Source organism: Argiope bruennichi, chromosome 10 (genome assembly GCF_947563725.1).
Source record: "Argiope bruennichi chromosome 10, qqArgBrue1.1, whole genome shotgun sequence".
NCBI lineage: Eukaryota > Metazoa > Arthropoda > Arachnida > Araneae > Araneidae > Argiope > Argiope bruennichi.
This window is the reverse complement of record NC_079160.1, coordinates 124,166,192-124,190,876: the sequence shown is the minus strand read 5'-3', so window position 1 is coordinate 124,190,876 and position 24,685 is coordinate 124,166,192. Positions and strand designations below refer to the sequence as shown.

Genomic DNA, 24,685 nt, shown 5'->3' with positions numbered 1-24,685 from the left:
AAGTTATTAAATATGTCGAAATGTATTTTGTTCTCTTTGTGTATGTGTGATTTCCTTTCAGTCAGTTAATCAATTTTTTAAAATAATATTTTCACTTGGATATTCCCGCGTCCCCCCTCTAGTGTACTGGCGCTACACAGGTTGAGAATCGCTGTATTAAAAGATTTTTTTTAAATCAAATTTTAATTTAGCGAATTTGCATTTGCATTTTTTTTTTTTTTTTTTTTTTTTTGCATTTTTGTACTTAGATTTTCTACAAATTATAGTGCTTTTCTAATTACTTTGAGCAACGTACAAAATTAATTTTAAAATTAACAATAAAATTATTTTTTACTTTTTAAAAATAAAATGAATAATTGAAAGTATCTCTTCATTGAGGACTGAATTATGCCTAAAATAGGAAGTTGCTGCTGAGGAAAGAACATTGAAAGTGACGATTTCCAACTGATAATTTTTATTAATTGGTCACACCGAGAATTTTATGGAAATCTTCATAAGACATTTCAAAAACGTACAAAAGAATCAGTGATGTCTATCAAATCAAGTATCTCATTAGAAACCACATACCTATTTTGGAACAATCATAGCAACTACATTACAACAAATGTAGACTTGCTAATTTTTAAAAACTACCAGTTATGGAACAATTAAGTAATTAGCTGTTCCTAACAACTTTATCAGTGTTAAATCTCTCGTTTATTTAATTTATCTATTAATATTAGTAATTATTATAATCTTTATATCAAATATATTACCGTATTATATATAGAGAGAGAGAGATTGTCAAATATATTTTTAGTAAAATTAATATTATATTGATAATGTATAATGCTCAACACAGCATTAAATATATTATACTAAAAGAAGCTGTTACTTCTTGCAATTAATTTTATATTAGAATATTTTTTATTATCTAATAAAATTTCTATACAAATTACTCAAAAAAGGATAATTGACCATGCCATCTATTTTCTAAATACAGGCTAGATTAGAAGGAATTGTGATTTTTCTTCCCCCCCCCCCCTACTACAAGGAACATTTGATGTATTTTCTATTACATCAGCAGAAATCTGGTAACCAATATAATCAAAAACTTTGATTTGAAAGGTTTTTTTTTTGTTTTAAAAAACATAAATAAAGAACAATTTGCATTAACTAATAAAAGTAATGTGACTTATTTAACAAAAAGTCATCATGTAAATAATTTTTTTTTCTTTTCCGAGAACTTCTCAGACATAATATCAAATTCTCTAATTTATTTTTCAATTTATAAAGTAAACAGCTTTTCTATCATTGCTTATTTCTAATTGTTTTTGTCATCAATCTGAAATAAATAAAAGAATCAAAACCATCAATTTTATTTTAGAGATACTAGAGAGTTGCACTTCAACTGAAGATTAGTTAACACAAAAGGCATTAAAAACAGAAAAAAGTCCCTTCAATTTATTTTAATATATTCTATCAATAATATAAACTAATCCTTTAAAAAAAGATAAATTTTTCAAACAATTCAGATTAATTTAAAAATTGAAATTCATTTTAGCTGAACATATAGATTTGTTTAATTAATTAGTAATTAATTACGCAAGAAAAAGATTTTATTTTAATTTGTTATAAGATTTTAGAACTTCAAGATTTTCTTTGCTTGGAACAAGTTGACGAGAACTCGTATCGACTTCCTTCAGTAGTAAAAGTTATAATATTACTTCTTCAAAATGATAGTTCATTAAAAATTAGTTTAATTTTCTAAAACAGGTTGTGGAGTCGAAGTATTTATGTATGTGATTTCTGATGTTATTAAGTGATAGCAGCTCTAATAAAAGGAAGTAAAACTGTTTACCACGGACACTTCAATATTAATGAATTTGAAGATCAAATATTTTTTCTAGTTTAATATAATCATTATTAGATACATATTTACTTGCGGATAGCATGCAATATTTTGAACTCATTACACTTACAGTTGATATATGCAAGCCACAAATAAACAAGGAGCATGTCAATGTTTGAATTTCAAAATTTGATTTCTTGTTACAGGCAAATACAAAAATTATAGAAAAGGAAATACCAGAAGGAATTTTGGAATGTAATTTAAAGTCATGTTTTTTACCAATTCTGAAAAATTCTTTTTATAGTTCACAACTTTTTTTACAAATTTAGAGTTTAAAAAAGATAATATGTTGACAAGGAATACTTAATAATAGTAAGATATAATATAACCAGTAAAGTTTCATATTTCAATTCTTTTTTCCATTTAAATATTTTCAATAGAACAATACTACATGGAGCTTTGATTGCTAATGAATAAAGCTTGAATTACTTATTATTAATAAGATAAAATAATTAATTTAATTCAAAGAAAACAGTTTTATTTGAATAATTTTTATATATAAAAAATTAATGCATTAAAATTTAAAATAATTCATTTAATAAGATCAAGAAGTCACTAAAGTAATAACATTTTTCAAATTTATAGACATTTCAATTCCTAGATAAAAGATATTTAAAATTCAGCCTTACATTTTTAAATTTCCAAACATTTTCATATTGATATGAGAACAATAATTAATTAAAAAAAACGAACTTTTAAGTTATAATAGATTTAGTTTTTGCATAAAAGTGTCTTTAAAACATAAATTTATGCTTACTAAATTTTGTCACTGAAAAAAGAAAAAGAAGTGTGCAGAGCAAAAAAACTTCAAAAACACATATCATAATAACATAATAATAAGGTAAGTTGGAAGTAGGGTGGGAAGAAAAGTGTTATATTTTTGGAATCTATTTCTACAAATAAATAAAAACAAACAGTTTTAAGTAAGAAACAAATATCAAAAATATCAATTAATAGTATTGTTTGGTTTGTTTTCTATTTATATGACGTTGATGATCGATGTTTGGGGTTTTTGTTTGCCTTGAACGTAATAAGTTTGCTTATGAGCGATGCCTAGTTAGGTTTTAGTAAAAAATTATTTTTTTTTGTTGAAATTTCTGCTTCAAACTAAATTATTCAATATATTAGGAAATTTTATCATAAGAAAGAAATTACAAACAATTTTTTTTAAAATTTTTATAATACACAGTTTTAAATTATATTTGTAATAATTTACGCTACAAATTACATATAAGTATGATAAATCAATTCCAAACATTTTATCTTAATTTGTTACTTAAGAAATCCTTTTTTATTTAATATCATCCAGCATACAGACACTTGATAATTGAAGTTAACTTGATGGGGATGCCTGAAGACAAATCTGTCAAGGGATAATGCATAATTTCTCTCATTTAGCTATAAAATAACTTATAATAATTAATTTTACATTTAATTAAGCTCAATTAGGTATTAATTATCTCTGTAAAATTCTCCACTCTCTTAATTTTCTTTTTTATTCAGATATTAGCCCCGATTTTTCTCTTATTGTTAAAAATTTGATGAAACATTTTTTACTTTTACTGATCATGTATCAAAAGAATATTAATATTTCAGTCTATTTTTATGAGATCTTGAGATTTAATTAAAATGAGGTGTAATTCTAGGCTATATTTCATTTTAGATTTTAATTTTCCTTTAGACGCAGGTTGTAGCGATAAATTACTTATATTTATTGCAGAACGATCATTGAAATATTTAACCGGACTTTAGTTTTGAATTATCGTAAATTTTATTCGAATTTAAGAAAATTCTTAATCATTTGGGTCTTTTTTAATACTTATAAAATATTTCAATTACAACAAAAATGGATTAATCGACCAACACTACAATAATTTATAAATGCCTAATTTTAATTAATTTTAACATATGCAACAATGAAAATTCCAATTCAAAACTATTTCTGAAACAATCTAAAAAAACTAAAATTATTTCTGAATCAAACCGAAAAAACCCAATTATATTTGGAGAGAGCTAATACTGCTAGCACTAAAACACAGATGAACATAACCAAATTAGTAAAAATAAAAGGAATAAAAATAGAATCAAAAGTACAATCAAAAATGAAATGAGAATCCCGCCTGAGAAGGTGAACCTTGAGAAAGTCTTACCTTCAGGCAGGGATTCAAAACAAGGGATTTTTCCCAATTATTTATTACTTTGAATGACGTGGCATTTCTAAGCAAGAACAGACAAAGACGCGGGAAACAAGAAAGAACACGATGGGACACTTTTTTTGTGGACATTTTACCTGCTACTGGTATGTTCTTTCCTTTTTGTTTTAATAATTAGTTGTGCGTGTTCTTTTATAGTTTATATTAAGTTATAGTAATTTTCGCTTAAATTGGAGATTGTGTTTTATTTAATTTATTGCTTTATTTCTGTAAAAAGTGTATCTCTTAGGTCTCAATTTCAGGGGATTTTCTGGTCACGAGAGGTCAATATTGTTGGACAAAAAGTCAGACCCCTCACAGAAAAAATCCCTTGTTTTGAATCCCCCTGCCTGAGGGTGACCCTTGAGAAAGTCTTCTTATTCTTATTATATATATATATATATATATATATATATATATATATATATATATATATATATATATATATATATAGATAGATAGATAGATAGATAGATAGATAGATAGACGTGGAAGCACATGACAGTCCCTACCAGATGGCGCAGGCGGCGCCAGTGAGAACCCTAACGCTAGTAGATAGAATGAGACTAGAGCATGCTGGTGCTGGACTGTTCGGAGAAAATGGTTGTGGACCGTGGCAAAACGATGAGATGCCCACGCTGTAATATGTATCGAAAGTTATAAATATGTATAATAGAACCTATATTTAACCCTAAACACCGTTTCGTAGTGAGTTTTTTCGAAGGATGGACACCTTCGCCACGACCTTCGTAAAACAAAGCCTCACAACTTGTTTGTGACGTTACACGGGTAGGATGATTGGCTGCCGTGAGCAGAATCACGACCTTCGTAATACAAGGCCTCACAACCTCCAACACTTTCAGCCCGTGACGTCATGAGGTTGGATGAATTCTCTAGAAAATTCTGAAGGCAAGTGGTGTAAAAGAGTGCGGTTAGTCACGGTAGTCGTTGTCGTAGTGAAGAATAGGAAATGTGCTATTGGCTTTGTTTGAAAGTTTTCTAATCCTTTTTTGCATATTAATTTTAATTTATCGTAATAAAGATGCCTAGTGCATGCTGTGTTTCCAATTGTAAAAGTAATTACTCAAAAAATAGCTCCCATGTTTCTGTATTTTCGTTTCCAAGCGATGAGAACAATAGAAGAGCATGGATCTCTGTAATAAAGCGGGACAACTTCGTGCCAACTAAATGTAGTAAGGTAAGTTAGATTTTTTTGTACAATTTTTAGTTAATTAATTCTTTTGAAATGCGAAACATTTAAAATTATGCATAACTTCCATTTATCTTCTGTCATTTTTCTTTGCTCTACATTTAGTTTCTTATACTTCCAAATACTTTGGTATTGTTTGCTTGAGCAAAATAAAAAAATTCTTTGTTTTATTGTTACTTCTCATAATCTTTTTTTTATTTGTTCCTAATATTTAAAATGTTTTGTTTCTGTATCTTTTTAATTATACTTCATACATATTTTTAAAAATCTGATTTAGGCCTAATATTTGTTGCTAACATTTAGGTCTGTGCTAAACATTTTGAAGAAAATCAGTTTTTAACAGTTAGAAAAGCGTTTAATACCAGTACAAGAGAACTTATTCAAGTACCACTGGAGTGTAAAAGGCAAATTTTTTTAGAAATTTATAATAATTATTACCAAAATCTTACAAAGTACTTAAGTGATTTATTGTAATTATGCTCTTATAAAAAAGTTTAAAATCATCTAATGAATAATAAAACTTAATTTTTAATTATATATATCATGACTATAGACTGTAGCACATTAAACTTATATTTTATTCTAAAATATTATGTAAAAAAGTTAGATAGTAGTAAAAACAATATGAATTGCATGCTCATATAGGTTTAGAAAATGTAGTTTTTATTTGTTTATCTATAAATCATCAGATTATATATAAAACAATTAATATTTTTTTATTATTTTTAAGTATTATTAGTTATACACAATCTTTAATTATAAATGAATACAATTTTTACAAAATATCGGAAACTTTTTTTAAAAAAAGTAATGAAAAGTTACTGTTTTTAAATCAATTTTTCATACAGTGTAAAATCAATTGATTAATTCATGTAGAATATTGTACTACTTGAATGGTAGTATAAACAATTACTATTTATTTTGGATGAATGAATGTTTCTGTTGATTTTAAATTTTATTATTTAATACTCAATATGATTTTATTTAATACTGTCCTACATACGTTAGCTTTCAGTTTATGTATTAAGAATTATAATATTATAATTATTTTTATTTGTCTGTGTGAAATTTATAATAAAGGTGGAGAACAAAATGTATTTTGTTATCGTCTCTCTGTAAATAAAATGTTATGATTCAAATAGTGTGTGATTTTTTTTTATTTATGCTTTCTTTTACTGTTTCTACAGATTGAATTGAAATTAATTATTAATGCATTGAAATGTAAAATCAGATATATAATAAAAGCTAGTTTAGTAAATTATATGAATTACTAATATATTAAATGAAAACAATTCTTAATGTGAAAAAACAAGCTGTGAAAGTAATTCTTTTTTATCAACAGAATTAGTTAGTGTAAAATTTAAATTTGATATTAAATAAATTAATATTTTATTTGAAAGTTCATAAGTAATTTGAGAAGTAAAAAATTATATGTTAACTTATAAAATACATGTATTACCTGTCACTACAACAAAAAAAAATCATCAAAAGCTTTAAAAAGTATTAGATTAATTTAATTTTAAGCTTTAAAAAATATTTTCAGGGAAAAAGCAAAAAGATTTTTTAACAATTTTTAATAAAATAAAAAAAAATCTCCATTAAAACAAGAAAAACTAACAATAATACCCCAATGCATATATCTAATAAATTTACATTGGGATTTCAATCTTAGAAAGTTTGAATGTTATTAAATGGTCAATAAGTTATAGAGGACCTTAAGATTTTTACTATGCCGTTTCTTTTATTCACACAGAGGAAAGATAAATAATTTTGAATTTTATGCAGGATAAATGTTTTAATATGTTATTTTTAAATGAATTTAAAATATACCTAAACATCAAGGAGGAAAGCGGAATTCTGCCACGACCTTCCTAAAACAAGGCCTCATAACTTGTTTGTGACGTCGCACCGGTAGGATGATTGGCTGCCGTGAGCAGAATTTTGAGGTTCGCCTAATATAACAGTAACACTTTATAACAGATTCGTAAGTAGGGATTAAACTTCAAGCAAATCACTAAATTTTCCAAAAATATAACGCCCCGACATTTGTCTTGTCTTCACTAATTTAGACTGAGCAACTTTTACTCACAGCAAAACATACAAGCACATAAATTAACAAGTCAGTTACTTTAATCAGTTACACAATAGACGGAGTGGAGATGCAAACTCAACTGAACTCGGCAAAGCTACTGATTTGAAACCAGGCCTGTGTCTTGACACCGAAAGCAGACAAATCTCCGCCTTACCTCAATAACAATCTCTCTGGCGACAACACATTGCCATGCCAGTGCAATAGTAAAACTGTTTTTATATTTCTATTCATTTGACAACGTCTATTTAAAGTTTTTTATTTCATAATCGAGGCACGCAAAAATCCTTAAAAAGTTGCAAAAAGTGGGTTTTAGTGAAACTTTAACGTTTTTGCGGCACCTTAAAATGTACTCCTATATTTTTATAAATTTTTTATTTATCTTGTCTATACCAAAATGTAACTTTTCCGCACTATTACAAATTAAAAATCAAAAGTTGACTGTTTCTTAAAAAAAACTTTAAAATGTATCAAAAATTTCCATTTTTTGAAACTTTAACATCCTTGCGACACTTCAAGACCTACTCCAATATTTTTATATTTGTAATTTATTTTATCTACACCAAAAGACAACTTTTCCGCACTATTACTAATTTTAAAAAAATATTTTTTTTTCCGTTTCACAATAGTGTATATATAGATTTAAAAACCAATACATTTTATTCAAAAACAAGTAAATCTAAAATTTGAATTTTCTGTTCATTATTTTTTTTGGCACTTGTTCTTATTGTTAAAAACTTTTTTTCCCTCGAATTTATTGCCAGCTATATTCCCAATAAAATAATATAAAGCAATTTAATTAGTGATTTATATGATTATGAAGATATATAATTATGAAGCAACTCTAATGATTTATAGCGAATTATACAATTTGACTATAGCAAAACAAGTATTTTTTTAAAATGCAGATTACAAAAGAATGTCATTAGTATTTGCAAAGTTTTATTACATTTACTTTGACCCTTCATCGGATTTTAATTAGAGAATTATCATAATGAAATAAGCATAACAGATTAGAAATATTTGCAAATTCATTGCCCGGAAAATAACAATTGGATGAATAAAATAACGATTCTGTTTCGAATTATTCAGGGAGTTCTGAATAAGAGAAACAACCTCACAACTCTATTCTTGTACAATATGAATGCTTCCATTTTCCAAATAATTTTATTGGCAGGTAATCGAAACAATGGACGATAATAAAAACTTTGGAACGGAAGAAAGATTAAGAGTCATCCATAAAAATGTGAAATCTTCTTCATTTGTCCCCTTGTCGGCTATTCTGCCAAAAATAGTGCACATTATAAGTTGAATATACGACATTTGAATCAGATGTATAAAAATCTGCGGACTTAACGTCATCAACATCCTTCCTATTGAGATTTTAGTTGGCGACAGAAAATATAGGTAAAATGCAACATTTTTTTTAACCCTGTCGATTATTCAGTCTAATGTTGTTATTCTAGCCATTTTTCGTACGAAATTACTGAAATGAAATACGAAGTGAAACAGGAGAACTTGAATATGAAGGAGCAGTTACACACCTTTCTTCTCATTTGAATACACACACACACACACACACACACACACACACACACACACACACACACACACACACACACACACACACACACACACACACACACACACACACACAATCAGTAAAGTAGGCCGAATACAACTTATTTATACCTCCATTTTTTTTAAGAATGCATAATAATAATAATCAGGTAGGAGATTATATATTTTCAGCAATGGAAAAAATATTTATGTTCAAAACAACTTTAGGCGTTTATATTTTAGATCAAAGCAACACATAAAGACTGAAATTAAGTTCAAAATATTTCAATTGTTAATTTTAACTTCAAGGATTTATACACACTTAATAAAAGAAATGCAGATATAGCAAACAATTGCTATTAAATTTGTGTAAGTACTGAAAAAGAATTAGCTTTAAGAATTCTTAACCATAAAAATAACATTCTGAGAATCAGAAATAAAATTGCACGCTTTATACGATTAAAAGATGGCATATGCTGAATCATTACTCTGAAAAAAAAAATCTATTAGAATAGTTTTTAATAATACCAAAATACCATACAGCTGAAAAAAGAAAACATATTCAGTACTCGTGTAGAATAATCACTTTGGGAGAGTCTGAGATTATGAATACTTAATGAGACTTGGCGCGTCACTCAGGGGCACATAAAATGGTATCAGAAAACGGGAACACAGTTTTGGTTTCGGTTCACAAACTTACGGACCGAGAAATATATCAAGTACGATAAATTAATTCGTGCTTAAATAAAATAAAGACATACATACAACTATAACTTGAAAATCACCATATAGAATACCTTAATATTTAAAAGATATGGTCTTCCGCACTTTCAATGATTGAGATCAAATAACAAAACAATACAGATATTTCAATATTTTAACTAGCAACGATGAATAGGCTATGAAAACAGAAGTAACTTAGAAATTATTAAATATTAAATAGTATAAAAACATTTCACAGAAGACGAAGAATCTTGCTGTATTCAAACATGAAGGAATGTTGTATTTCAACAAAACAAATGCTGTATGCTATTGGAGTTAAACAACAACAATAAAAAATATGCACAAGTGTTATGACACTTGTCTGGGAATAGGTACGGACAAGAACGACCAAAATAGAACCTATGAATTTTTCCATGCTGTAAATTTAGAAAACACACACACACACTTTCTTCACTGGGTTTAAATGTAAATTTTTCCTGGAGATGCACAAATAATAAATTATACTCGGTACAGGGGCCGACGTCCTGTACGTGTTAGGTTTCAAAACTGAATACTGGAATATTTCTTAGGATATCAATGAGCGAAGATGGCAAAAGCTGATTTATTTTTGAGGACTGATGTCTGGAACACAATGATGAGCCATTCCCGGGATGGGAAAAATTATGGAAAATTTTCATGCGATCGTCGGGACGACGTCACTTTCGTTTCATTAGAAATTTTTTTTCCGTTGGGCGCCAATGTGGTGGAATGAAGATCATTATGATCCGTGCAGGAAGCAACAGGACGTATGTTTTCGGGAACATTTCTTTAATAGTCACATTCACACTAAACAAACACAAACACAAAGACAAGACATTCACGCGCGCAGCTTAATAGAACAGTATATCGTCTCATTCTTATTACACTCGCAATGCACTTTGGGATGCGTACCTAATCAGGCATCGCCATCAATTGTCCAAAAGAGAAGATAAGAGTAATGCAACTGCTACAATTTTTTATTGCATTCTTGAAATAGAATCAAGAGTTAATTTCAAGAATCTATATTAAAATTCAACATAATGAATAAAAACTAATAAATATAATTGAAGTAAAATAAGAAAATTTTTTTTATTCGAATATATAAATATTTTTTTAAAAATTTAAGTTATTAGTTCTATCAGTAATCAAACGATTATGAATTTTATTTTATAATTTTATGCTAAATCCAAATTATTACAGATTTATAGAAAATAACCACGGTCTATTCCGAAAATATCAGCTAATAATTTTTAGAAAATAAATAAGCATTTATTCAATCAAAAGTTATCTAATCTAATCTCTAAGATTTTTTCAAAAGTCTAAGTTAAATTCCGATTCACTTTAGAAATAATAATAAGTATTGGTAAAAAAGTATAATTTTTCTATACACTTTTGTTTATCTCATCTTATCTATTTGTAATCTATTCTTAAAAATTAAATTTATTCGTATAATTTTCAAATTTTTGATAGGAAGAGTTGCGAACACTAATTCGTTAATATGTCTTGAATAAGAATTCGTTTACTGCATTTATCGTAAATATAATTTACGACAAATTTATTTTAAATAATTACTTTATAATAAATACAGACGATTATATGTTCAATTATGAAGGAATTATGACCAAAGCGAATAAATAAGATGCTAAATTAAATACTTCTTTTAAATGAAACGAAATATGCATTCCACATTAATATACAAGTTTTCTGTGTTCCAATAAAATGTGCTATAATTTCATAACAGTCCCTAGACACATAACTTCTTTCTAAATACAACGTATTCCATTGTCTAAATTAGAACCGTCATAGCATTCGGAAAGTAAAATCCCGTGAGTTGTGAGTAAGAGAGTAAGTAATGACGACGAAAAAAAAAAAAAAAATCTCGCATTTCTTGTGATTATCGGTTTCCAAAGTCGAGTATCTTTACTCTCCGCGATCCCTATTCCATTTGAAGAACCTTGAATCGGCGCAAATTTTCGGCTTTCTCTTCCCCGCCTTGGTAGTCGCAGGTACGCATGTGCCCTATCATCTACACCACTCCCCCTAAGGAAAACCCACTTCCGAAACAAAACTAGAACGCGTGGGAGCTCTAGGTCAGTAGTCGCATCGGTCTCGGTTTCGTGTCAAGTTAACTGAAAAGAAGAATTTTGAGAAAACTTTTTCTTCATAGTTTCTTTGGATCTTTGTTAATGCAGAAATGAAATGAGACAACAATTATTAAAGCTTAACAATAGTGAATATTTAATCCAGTGCTAGATGTCTTCATCTCAGCCGTTGTTTTGAGCTTCAAGATAATGGTAAGTAATAGATTTCATAAAAATTTCAATGCGATATTTGATTTTTGAAATAGAATTTCTGTTTATTATAATTATTTTTGAATATATATTTACAATCATGTAAATAAAAGTTGCTACTGAGCATTTAAATTAAATTGAATAAAGCAATTAAGATTTGCCTTAAATGTCAAACATGAGATATAAGGCGATATTTGATTTTTAAAATAGAATTTCTGTTTATTATAATTATTTTTGAATATATATTTACGATCATGTAAATAAAAGTTGCTACTGAGCATTTAAATTAAATTGAATAAAGCAATTAAGATTTGCCTTAAATGTCAAACATGAGATATAATGCGATATTTGATTTTTGAAATAGAATTTCTGTTTATTATAATTATTTTTGAATATATATTTACGATCATGTAAATAAAAGTTGCTACTGAGCATTTAAATTAAATTGAATAAAGCAATTAAGATGTGCCTTAAATGTCAAACATGAGATATAAGGCGATATTTGATTTTTGAAATAGAATTTCTGTTTATTATAATTATTTTTGAATATATATTTACGATCATGTAAATAAAAGTTGCTACTGAGCATTTAAATTAAATTGAATAAAGCAATTAAGATTTGCCTTAAATGTCAAACATGAGAAAACGAAGAGCATTGGTATTGTTTTCTTACTATCATTTTCAAATTGCGACTAAAAATTCAAAAATATTTTTGAGAATTGGCAAAATGTAGTTTGACAAAATTTTCGAGGAAGATTTCATACTTTTTTGTTGACATGAGCATGCAGCAATATGAGCTGTTGAATAGATGAATTATATTGTTGAATTGAGATCTTACAGTTTGTTGAAATAACATTTCTTTATTCGAGTTTCAATTTTGGATGAATTTTTATAAACACAAGACGTATGTTAAAAGTGTCTTATGCATTGTCATCAGTAACCTATAAATTAAAATGCAATGTTTTCACATTAAACTAAAATTCATATTTGCATATGGCAATGTTGAACGGAAATTTATTTTCGACTGAATGGAAAAAAAAGAAAATTCTATAAATAAATTATTAATACAATAATTAGACAAGAATTTAAAATTTCTCCTAGAGGGAAAGTAGCATCCAAGAAAACAGATTATGAAATGTGGAAAATATCAAAAATCTCTTAATAATATCGATTTAATCGCTTTAAGGTATCCGAATACGTTGAAATGGCTATTTTTTTCAAAAAATCGTATTTTTAGTTTTTGGTTTTATTGAATAAAGCAGTTATTTAGCTTTACAAAACAGCTTGTACTTTGTTTCTACGTCAATTACAAGCCGAGATATTAGCAAATTAGTAAAGCTCGGTAAACCGGAAGTGGGTGTTCAAGTAACCGGAAGTAAGCATTTAAATGCCCATAAAACTGTCAAATTTGATTGAAATTCCGCGATTTTTTTAAAAAATAATTTTAGTATATTATTAATTTAATATTTAAAATAATTCTGCACCTTAAGGATATCTGGCAACGTAAAATTTAAGGAAATCTGGCAACATTAGTTTGTTTACATTTGTAGCGTGCGTTGCGATTTTGTTGTGATCTTCTTGTTTAGTTTTTACAAAAATAATAGTAATCTGCATTAATTTGATAGATTATTAGTGAAATTTTAGAAAGTGTTAGTGTTTTTAACAGTGCTAGTAATGGGTAATAATAAAAACAAGTGTTACTCTCGCAAACGGAAATTCGGAGGGAACAGATACTCCAGTAAAGCTACAAAAAGTAGTAAGTTAGATGCTTCACTGTTAACAGTCAGTGAAACAAAATTAAAACAATCTTCGAAACCTTCAGATATTCCTATAAACAACGAAAAGAATGTGCTTATTAATTTCCAAATCCTCAATGACATTATTTCATCATTATGTTGTCCTGTGTGTTTTAAAAGTGGAGTTAGCATTATCCAGGAGTCTGTATTTGGCTTAGCGATGAATATGACATTAAAGTGTAAAAATTGTGACTATTCAATATCTTTCTGCACCTCTCAAAAGGTAAATAAAATGCATACCATAAATCTTGCATTTGTTTTTGGTATGAGAGTTATTGGCAGGGGACATTCTGCAGCGAAAAAACTGTGTTCTGCGATGAATGTGAATGTGCCTTCGAAAAAGTCATTTGGCTATCTCGAAAAAAAACTGGAAGCTGCTGCTAGTAACGTGGCATCCAAAACAATGAAGGAAGCTGCATTAGAAATTAGAGGTGACTCAGTAACTGAAGAAATAGCTCAGTGCGGTGTGTCAGTTGATGGCACATGGCAACGAAGAGGGTATTCATCTCTGAATGGATGTGTCACGGTCATTTCAATAGACACTGGAAAGGTGTTAGACATTGAAGTGATGTCGAAAGTGTGTAGAATTTGTGACAAAAAAAACAGCGAAGCAATAAACTCTAGTCATACCTGTACAAAACATACAGGTTCGTCTGGTGCTATGGAACCTCTTGGTGCTTATCGTATTTTTGAAAGGTCTGCTGACATGAGGAAACTACAATATATAAAATTCTATGGCGACGGGGATTCAAAAGGATATGATGCTGTGAAAGATGTTTATGGGAAGGATAGCGTTACAAAATATGAGTGTATTGGACATATACAGAAGCGTGTTGGCACAAGGCTAAGAAAATTAAAATCGAAGCAAAAAGGTCTTGGAGGTCGAGGAAAACTTACAGACACCTTCATCGATAAATTGCAAAATTACTACGGAATTGCTATCCGTAGTAATGTGAATGATTTGGAAGGCATGCAAAAGGCAGTAATTGCAGCATTTTTTCACTGCTGTTCCAGTGCAAAACAACCAATGCATGGTCAATGTCCAGTTGGGCCCGAGAGCTGGTGTAGATATCAGCAAGCCATATCGAACGGAAAAAAATACAAGGAAAAATCAAAAGGGCTTCCAAAAAATGTCCTCAATAGCATCAAGCCTGTATACATGCAATTATGTGACAAAAATTTGCTACAAAAATGCTTGCATGGGAAAACCCAAAATGCAAATGAATCGTTCAATGGAATTCTTTGGAAATTTATTCCAAAAGAAATTTTCGTTGAGTTGTCAACATTGCGGTTGGGTGCATACATGGCAGTGATTCAATTTAATAAAGGATTTGAAGGACTGCTAGATATTTTAAGGCATTTTGGTGTAAGTTTGGGGGTGTTTACCCTCAAAGGTTTTGCTGAACTCGACGAAGTGCGAGTTAACGAATCCAAGCGACATTCTTTGCCCGGAGTTAAAGTTGCCAGAAAAAAAAATCGGGCAGCTAAAAAGAAAAAATTAGTTAAAAATGAGCAAGCAGAAGGTTTAACTTATAAATCTGGGACATTTTAGGTTAGTAGTCACATGTATATAGCATATATGTGGTAAGTTGTAATAAAAATGCATTTTTCTCAAAATCACTTTTTTTGCATATTTTGCCAGCGATAAAAATGATAACTTGAATTATTCTAAAGCAATTGCTTTGAAACTTGGTATAATCTTTCCTTATAATGTTTTCTAGAGCGTGACCTAAAAGAATGTTCATAATAGGAATATTTTTTAAATTATGGTATGTTATTTGAATAATGGTGTTATAAAATATGCAAAATACCCTGTGATGGTTCTTCGACTAGCTCTAGAAGTTTTATTTATTGGGGTAGCCTTAAAATTTTAGGTCATTCCCTAGGTAATTGCATAAGGATTATTTAAATACTAAATTTATTGAATTTGGTTAAATAGAATTTCGTGTACCATTTTTGAAGTTTTCCTAAAATTTCTTCAAAATTCACCATATATCTACCAATTTTCTAAAACTAAAAAAAATTATTGCAAATTTTAACTTATAATAGCTTATGTACACATAAACTGAAGTCAAAAAACATGTTAATTTGTTTCTATATGATAATTTTCAAAAAAAGTGCTCCGAACGTATTCGGATACCTTAAGTTGATATAATTCCCAAACTTATGAAGAATCAAATTCTTTGATAAGCATGACATGCATGAGGTTTTTCCAAGAGATTAATTATTGACTTTCATTAATTTATTTTAAAACAAATTAATTATTATATTACCTATTTTATAAATTGGCTTCGGAATGTTATAATATATTTAAAGTAAGGTCATATCATCCAAATTTATACAACTTATTCAAATACGTGGATGTTTTATCAGTAGGTAGGTTTCAAACCGAAACCGAATCTTCAAATCAAAACCGAAATTCTTGTTTTTGATTTCGTAAAATTAAAATATTTGTTAAAGTTTTTGAAATATCAAATGACACTTTAAAAAATATGCATTTTTGCTATTTCTCAGAGTTTTGTATGAATTGAAACCTTTCGAAAAAAACTAACATCAATGAAGGTAACAGTTTGGAAAAGAGAAAAGGTACTAAGAATTCAAAATTCGTTTTATACATTAAATATATATTATTATATAGACGACCATTTTTAGGCATAAAAAAAGGGCAAAAACCATTAAGTAACGGAAATGATATTACATTTGTATTACTTTAAAAAATATTTTATAATTAATTTTTTATTATACATTTACCTATTTTGCACAACATTCATATATAAATTACTGAGTTCTTCGAAATATCTCTGCTGATTTTTAGGATAAATTGGAAAGAATTCTTTTGCGTTAATCTTGTTTATTTAAAAACAAATGCTCTATTTTATTTGATAATTAGCTGGCTTTGCAGATCAGCTGGTTCTTTGGTTTACTTAGGATTGGTGTACTATTAGTTTACGTAGCTTGTTCTTAATTGCTAGCTACCTTAGCAAAGCGGTTTTGAACTTCAAATTTTGATAATATGAAACGTGTATTTATTTAGAAGCCTCACAGTTTTGTGCATTGTGCAATGAATTTGTCTAAATTTGTACCATCTTGCCTAAAATTTGAACTTTTAATGAAAACAGCTTCAACTAATGCAAAAATTTTCTTGCTATTTAAAAAGGGACACAAAGAAAATTTCATAATTGCTTACTTATAAAGTTAAACTTATTTGTAAATATAGCAACATTTCGAAAAGTGTATTACAAGCATACCTCAAATACCAATTTATTCTATAGGAAAAAAAAGGATATCTGCCTATCTTTATCATCAACAATGGAAGAAAAAAAAATTTAGGATGAAATATTAAGAGTAACAATAAAAATTGTTTGAGTTTTATACGCAACAATAAAAATTTTATTATAAAACAATTAGAAATATCTTAAAAGTTTTTAAAATCTTATCAAAAGAATCTGTGAATGTTAAATTTTTATTATTAAAAAAATATATATTTTTTTTGAAAATTTCTAAATTATTGAAAAATTATTTTTGTGCTAGAATGTTTTCAAAAGTTATCATGAAAAAATGCCCAAATGTCAATTAATTTAATAAGTCAAAATTCCAATTAAAATTTTTAATTAACCAAAATTCTGATTAAAATTTTAAAAATCATTTCAAAGATCAAATTAACACATTTCAGAATATATTTGTGTTAAATCTAGTACCTCTTTTTTTCAAAACATGTTTTTGTATCGTAATATTTTGGAAAGTTATCGCCGAAGAAAGCAAATATTTCATTTAGTTTTCAATTAAAATAAAAAGAAATCTCTCCGAGCTGTACATTTCCACCCTCCCAAGAATGTATGTGCAAAATTTGATAGCTGTAGGTCAAACGGTCTGGCCTCTTGAGCACTAACACACATGCACGTTCATGCTCTCTCTCCCTCTCACACACCTCTATTGTAAACTCTTTTGGAAGTTCCATTATCTCATTCCTTTAAAAGATCTTTAGCTCATCTCACGAATAAACTAAAATAATAATAATAATAAAAACACTGCTCAAGGCAGATTTTATTTACAGTCCTTCAGAGCACTGAAATTTTCTTTACTGTTATGAATTTTTTTTTTCAAAGCATGAAATAAATGGTAGTCAAAAAGTACCAAGTCAGGAATGTATGGATAGTAAAATGAGACATTGCATTCAAGTTCCACCAACTTCCAAGGGTATCGTATAACCATAGCATTATATTAATGGAATATCATTCCTTTAAAATTGACCAATCATCAGTACTTCTGGTCTATGTCTAGCTGGTTAACATATTGAGCCAAACAAATTATTTGACGGCTCATAACAAAATATGTATTCAATTTTGAAAACTATGCAATAGAACATAATTTACAGAGAAAGGAAGTTCGTCTTTGAGATGGTTGATATAGGCTCAGCAAAACAATTCGATGACTACTTTCACTCACAATTATTTTAGAGTACCCATTTGTCATCGGCCGTTACTCTCCGTGTCAAAAATACAAAGTTTTTCGCGTTTTTGAGTAATAGATTGCAATGGAATCGGAGTTCCATTTAAGTGTTTCTTTAATTCGTGTGGCATCCAAACATCGAGGTCTTTACCAGTGCCGAGTCACATCAAATTCTCATAAATAATCAAGTCTATCATCTGTTTCACCAAGGAAGGATCTTTTATTAACGCCTCAATATGGTTATCATCAAACGCAGGTCATTTATTGAACTATGCCGTTCGAATTTGACAAAACTTTTGCGGACCGTTCTTTCAATTACATCATTATCTTCATAAACATATTATATGATATGTGACGTGAATATATATACACACACACAGACATACTACAATTTAAAAGCCATTCAGCATCGTGTAATAATCAGTGCAAGTTGTCGGAAACTGACGAAAAGTTTCTAAACAATCCTATCTCTTCTGTTCAAGCAGACCGAATGGTTCACGATTTACTAAGAATCTAATTCTGTTATAATCTTCTTATCACTACTTTAACAATTTGAGAACAAATCCGCGCTATTGAAGGGAAAACTAAAAGAGTTTAAGTCTCTATCTGCGTTCTGAAGAAGAAGAAGAGGGGGAAAAAATACTTACTACCATCTTAGCTACTTACCACCATCATTTGACTTTTCCCGATTTGCACATCACAAACTCGCCTTCATCCCGATTTTCTTCTTTTTCTTTTATCACATCCGTTTTATTCTCCCGAAAATCCTCCTACTTTTCGATTTCTTCTTCTCCAGAGAGATTTGCTCACTTTATCCTGGTGTATTCGACGGAATTTTTCCATTCTCTTACCTGACAGGATGGAGCAATTTTCGCCAAACAAGTCTTATCTTGACGATTCTCGAATCTCCTTTGTTGGATTAAATGGAAAATAGCCTTCCTTTCAGACGTTGAAAATCGTGTTTAATAGCTGGCGTGAGCTCAGGATCTGACAGAATTCCGATGCGTCAGGAAAATGGCCTCTTACATAGAGATGCTCGACTATTAAACATAAATTTTTATTTTTATACGTATAAGTGTCGAAATACTGATTTAGTGTCTGACTCTTATCCTCATTCATTTTTCGATGTAACTGAAACTTCATTTCTAAAGTTAATTATCCTTTTACTAATCAAATATTCTTCTCACTTTTTTGAATAATAAAAAAATATTAAATATTGAAATTAGAAAAATCGCACCCCAAGTCATGTTATCATCCCGTTTTAATGAAACACTACGGCTATTTTATTTTGGGACATACCTCGTCATTTTGAACCGCGAACAGAGGACGAGGGCGACACCTGAGTTGGCATCCTTCTCTCCAAGCTTCCACACCGCGCCAGCGGGAGGACGTTTGGCCCCGACATATTTAGCGTGCACCAGTCCCACTTACACGATGGCTCTACGCTGGAATCGGGTTTCGAACATGAGGGCCTCCGGTTCCGAAGCCGAAACCTTACCACCCGGCCACCGCGGCCCATAACGATGGTAGAGTAGTTCATAGCGGATAAAAGGCAAAAATTTTGTTAATTTCTAACTAATGGGATATTTAATTTATTCTTGCACTTTAAAAAGTTAACACTGTTATTTCTTATGCTTTATGTAATAAATGTGCAAAACAGATCTTTTACATATATAGTCGCAATGATTTTATTTATATTAAGATAAAAAGGTTGACCAGAAAAGAGAAAATTACTCACATCATTGACATGGTTTACACTATTTAGAAAAACCCACGCTTTTATTTTTGTCTTTGTCTTTTAATTAGCGACAATAGGGATGTAAGCCTATTTTCAATAAAAACAATTGTAACATTTGTATTGTAATTTTTAATGCCATCAAAAACATAATTTGTAAAAAAAAACCAAGTCTCTCAACTCAGTTCTTCTATTGTAAAAAGTTGTGAGATCCATGTAATACCAAGTCGGTCAATTTATTCAATCCCTACTTAAGGGTCCTTCTGTCTTAAGTTATTACGTAATTAGCTAACCTAACAACATCTTATGGTGACCATATCAATATTAAAAATCTTTTATGGTTTAAATAAATAGATTGACTTGGCAATCGCACTAAACAATCCAATTTAATATAATAAGTTAATGTAATCTAATTTAATGTAAGGATACATTGTGTTTTCATGCGATGGCCAAATCAATCTATTTATTTAAACCATAAAAGATTTTTAATATTGATATGGTCGCTATAAAATGTTGTTAGGTTAGCTAATTACGTAATAACTTAAGACAGAAGGACCCTTAAGTTGGGATTGAATCTAGTCTAGTCGCTTGTTTTTCCTCGACTTGGCGGGGGCATTGCCGTGCCCCTAGGTACTAGAAATAAAAACTACAAATTTAGAAAAAAAATTGATAATTTATATTATAATACATAACAATTCCTTATCAAGTGAAGTAGATAATGTGCAAAGATGAAGAACATATAATCAAGAATATATACACAGGAAATGTTTTGAATTTTATCTGCTCCAATGTGATATTTAACTACTTGTAGTGGAAAGATGTTACACACAAGTAGAAAAGCTCTTATCTCAGAATCGCCATGCAGAAGTAAAAATGATGCGAACCGTCAACAGAAATTGTTTGCCAGAACATAGTTTACAGAAGCAGAGTTACAAGTCGAAAATTAATTCCTTTAGAGCATTGAAATCTTTTTCCAATTTCTGTAAGGTATCTAATACTTGGAGTGGCTACGCTGCGAGTCACAGTGGAATGCACACTCACGTGTGAATTCCCTGTCACTGCAGGTGGTTAAAATTCATGAAATTAACCACAGAAATGATTAGCGATAATTAGATAATTCTAAACTGATTTTCAACGCTTTATACCAGGAACAGATTTTTTTCATAGAATAAATAATGGACCTCAAGGACAATGTAGACATCGTAATTCAGTATGTGCGTGTGTATTTGTGAGTGTGTATGTTATTACTTAAGAAGCTAGATCGTTTGATCTAAAACTACAGGGTTTGTTTGTTTGTTTTAAATTTTAATTAGAATCATTATAAATTAAATATTTTGCAAGTAGATATTCCTTATTCACTATGCTTTCCGGAAATGTCATCATACTAAAATTAAGATTACACAATTTAAATTATAGCAAAAATTTACCGTTTTTATGATACTAATTTAATTGTTATATACAAATATCGTGAATTTGACAATTTTTTTCAATAGAATTTTTGCAATAATGGTTTTCATAATTTTAATAAAATTTGAACCATCTTCTATATGTCATTAAATGCTTAATCGCTTGATTTTCATTCTACTGCTTGGAAACTGAAGACAAAAGATTATGATTATCATCTTTTTAAAGTTTATATGATGCATAAAAATGTATCAATATAGCGAAAATATTAAACTACTAGTAGTTCTGCTCTCGGCAAAGCTCCCGTCTATTTGTTCTACGTGTATATATGAAAAATAAACACAAATACTTTAATATGGAAGTAATCACAGTTTATTTAAATCAGCCTTGGAAAAATTTATTGAAAAAATGAAATAGATATTTAATTTTGATTAGTTTTGCATATTTCAAATTTCTAAAGAGGTAATTTTATAATAGATTTTTCGCTCAATTCTTTATATGGAGAAATTCAGAAATTCCGATTAGCTGTGTGTTCTTGGTGGCAGCATAGAATTTCCATATTCTTCTTCCTTTCAGGCAAATTGTCCATTTTAATATTAAAATGCAAATCTGATAAATTATTGAATTTTTAAACATAATATCAAACGCAAAAATTCATATCAAAACAAAATGAACAAAAATCAAAATTATTTATTACAAACACTATTGTAAATAAAGGCAACTAAAATTATTTTGAATTAAATCTATAAAGTTATATAAGGTATGAAATTATTAATTAGACATTAGGAGATTGTACTGATTTACATAGTTTTTTCAAATACAATACTGTTCGTATGAAAGCACATGTTCGGGAAGGTGATATTTCTGATTGCGCTCTGAATAATATAGAATTTTCATCACTCATTAATATGCTTATTCTATCTTTGGTCATTCCTGTATTCCTCAGCACTCAGTTAACTATTTAATAGGTCTCAGGGAGTCGAAGTAGCAAATTAAATGGTTTTTAATTTGTTCCTCCTCAAATAATCAGTAGAAGAATAAAAGCATTTGCAAGCACTCATCGTTCATTGAATAGTTCTTTGTATTTTCGACTATTTCAGTGGACTACTGATCTTGACTTAATTTCCAGAATTAACATCTAAAGAAACGTAGTGAACTCCACCATAGTGTCATCATTGTACAACAAATATAACAAACAAGCAACAGTAAAATAATGTGTCGAAAAAATATGTGAATGATTATCCCTCGCTTATTGTTGTTCTTTCAGTCTTCGGTTGGTCCAGGGTTCAGTAGTTCTCAGCCAACTTCTGAGCAGTTTCCTGGCATTCGAAGAAACAAAGCGAGTGCTTTCTTTTCTTTTTCCTCCAATAAGTAGTAGAAGAGATAGGCGTAAAAGTATGGCCATCAATAAGTAGTTCATTGAATTGCTCTTTGTAAGGAACTCTCACCAATCTTTCAAAAAGAGAAATCGGCATCAGAATAATAATAGTGAGCTTCCTTATAATGTCATCATTTTGTGTCAATATCACAAATAAACAGTAATAGATGGAAATGCCAAAAAATATATGAAATAGTTTCCCTTCGCATTTTGATTTGTTCTTTCAGACTTCGGTTGGTCCAGTGTTCAGTAGTTTTCAGCCAACTACTGAACATGTTTCTGGAATCTGAAGATGATAAGTTCTCCATTTAGGAACGGAGTTTGGCTTTGATTTCTAAGGATGTGCAGATCATGTAGACATCCTTAGAAAATACGATTGGAATTTCGCTATTTTTGGTGAGCTCATAATCATTTGGAAATTCCAGTTTGGCTTTCATGTTTAGCTTTTTGCAGAAACTCCAAACTGTTGAAGAGCGCACTGTTGGAATTGATGTTTCAGAGAGCTTTCCTGTCTCGGTATCAGTAGTATCTGCCAGCTCTGCTTTTATGCCCAGAGCATGACAGAACAGAAATACAGATCGATTTTGTACTACGGGAACCGCAGTGTTGTTCTCTGCGTTTTCCTCAAAGACGTCTGTTTCGCACATTATCATAGACTTTGCATATTTAAAAAGTTCCATTAGCAAAGCATATGCCAATATTGGGAGTACAAAAATAAATTCTCCGTATGTTGTGATCATCACACAGCACAACAAAATATGCAGATAAACTGCTATAAAAACAAAGGCATCCATAGTTTTTTTTGTTAAAAAATCAAAATTCACTAAAATAAATTATGCAGCAAATTTCACCAGCACGAAAGATCACTCGCTCAAAAACAATTATAAAACATTCCATTATTTGATTATTATTGATTTAGCATTGTTGCAATTTTTTAAATAGATAATTGTTAATAAAATAATAATGTGATATTTTATTCTTACATTTCAACAATATTGCTCTTGAACAGTATTGCTGACAAGTCTCAAAAATATAAGACTGGAGATTTATATTTCAACAATATTTAAATGTGCGAAAAAATTTTTCCTTTCATAATTATACTAACTATTGTTCATAATATTTTTAGTGATTTAAATAAGTTGAAGAGCTGGAATCTGAAACTCTATGAAAACTCTATTAACTTGAAATTTGTTCATTGGATTGTAATAAAATGACGAGACAATTTTTATAAAAAAATATTCTTTCTAAAAGAAATTAACATGGAAGATTTTAATATTATTTAAGATTAATATGACTTTAAAAGTTGGTGCAATATAATATTGAGTTATTCATTAACTGCCTCCTTGATTATTTAAGGAATCCTTATTTATTGAGTAAATTGGCATGATTAGAATGAGATTTTATCAAAATAGATGTGATATCGAAGATACATGAAACGCCTCTATTTGCTTTGCCATAGAGCAAATCCCAATTATTAGTGTAGTTTGAGCCAGAGCAAGCACAGTTGATCAGTAAAATTGTATTAGTAATGTGAATAATACGCACTGAAACTTCGGGGTTAAAGGAAAAGAAATAGTACAGAATTTACAATTTATGAGATATCAATTTAATATAAATTGCATTATGTTTTCTACGATATTATCCTTTCAATACTTGAGATAATTATAAAATTACATTGATAACAAGCATATTATGAAATTTCAACACTGTTTTGTGATATGTATATATATATATATATTTTAAGGTCTGTTCCCCACCTCCAACCATTTATTCACTCTATACACTACGGGTGCGTGGAATAGTAATTACGCCTTTTTTAATGGAACGCAAATACGTCCTTTACGAAACTTCGATGTCCATTATATTGATATCTTTCTTTTGTTCTGATTTTTACGGAGGGCCTGACATCAAATGGCTATGTTAGTTATTTCATCTTATACACATATTGT

The 24,685-nt window shown here is 29.1% G+C and overlaps 1 protein-coding gene across 1 annotated transcript; it reads left to right on the top strand.

The window, feature by feature from the left end:
* Positions 1–14,035: 14,035 nt before the first annotated feature.
* LOC129987774 (uncharacterized) lies at positions 14,036–23,026 on the top strand. Its single transcript, XM_056095710.1, has 3 exons — positions 14,036–15,229; positions 22,626–22,697; positions 22,964–23,026. The coding sequence occupies exons 1-3, from the start codon at positions 14,036–14,038 to the stop codon at positions 23,024–23,026; spliced, it is 1,329 nt and encodes a 442-aa protein (XP_055951685.1).
* Positions 23,027–24,685: the final 1,659 nt, after the last annotated feature.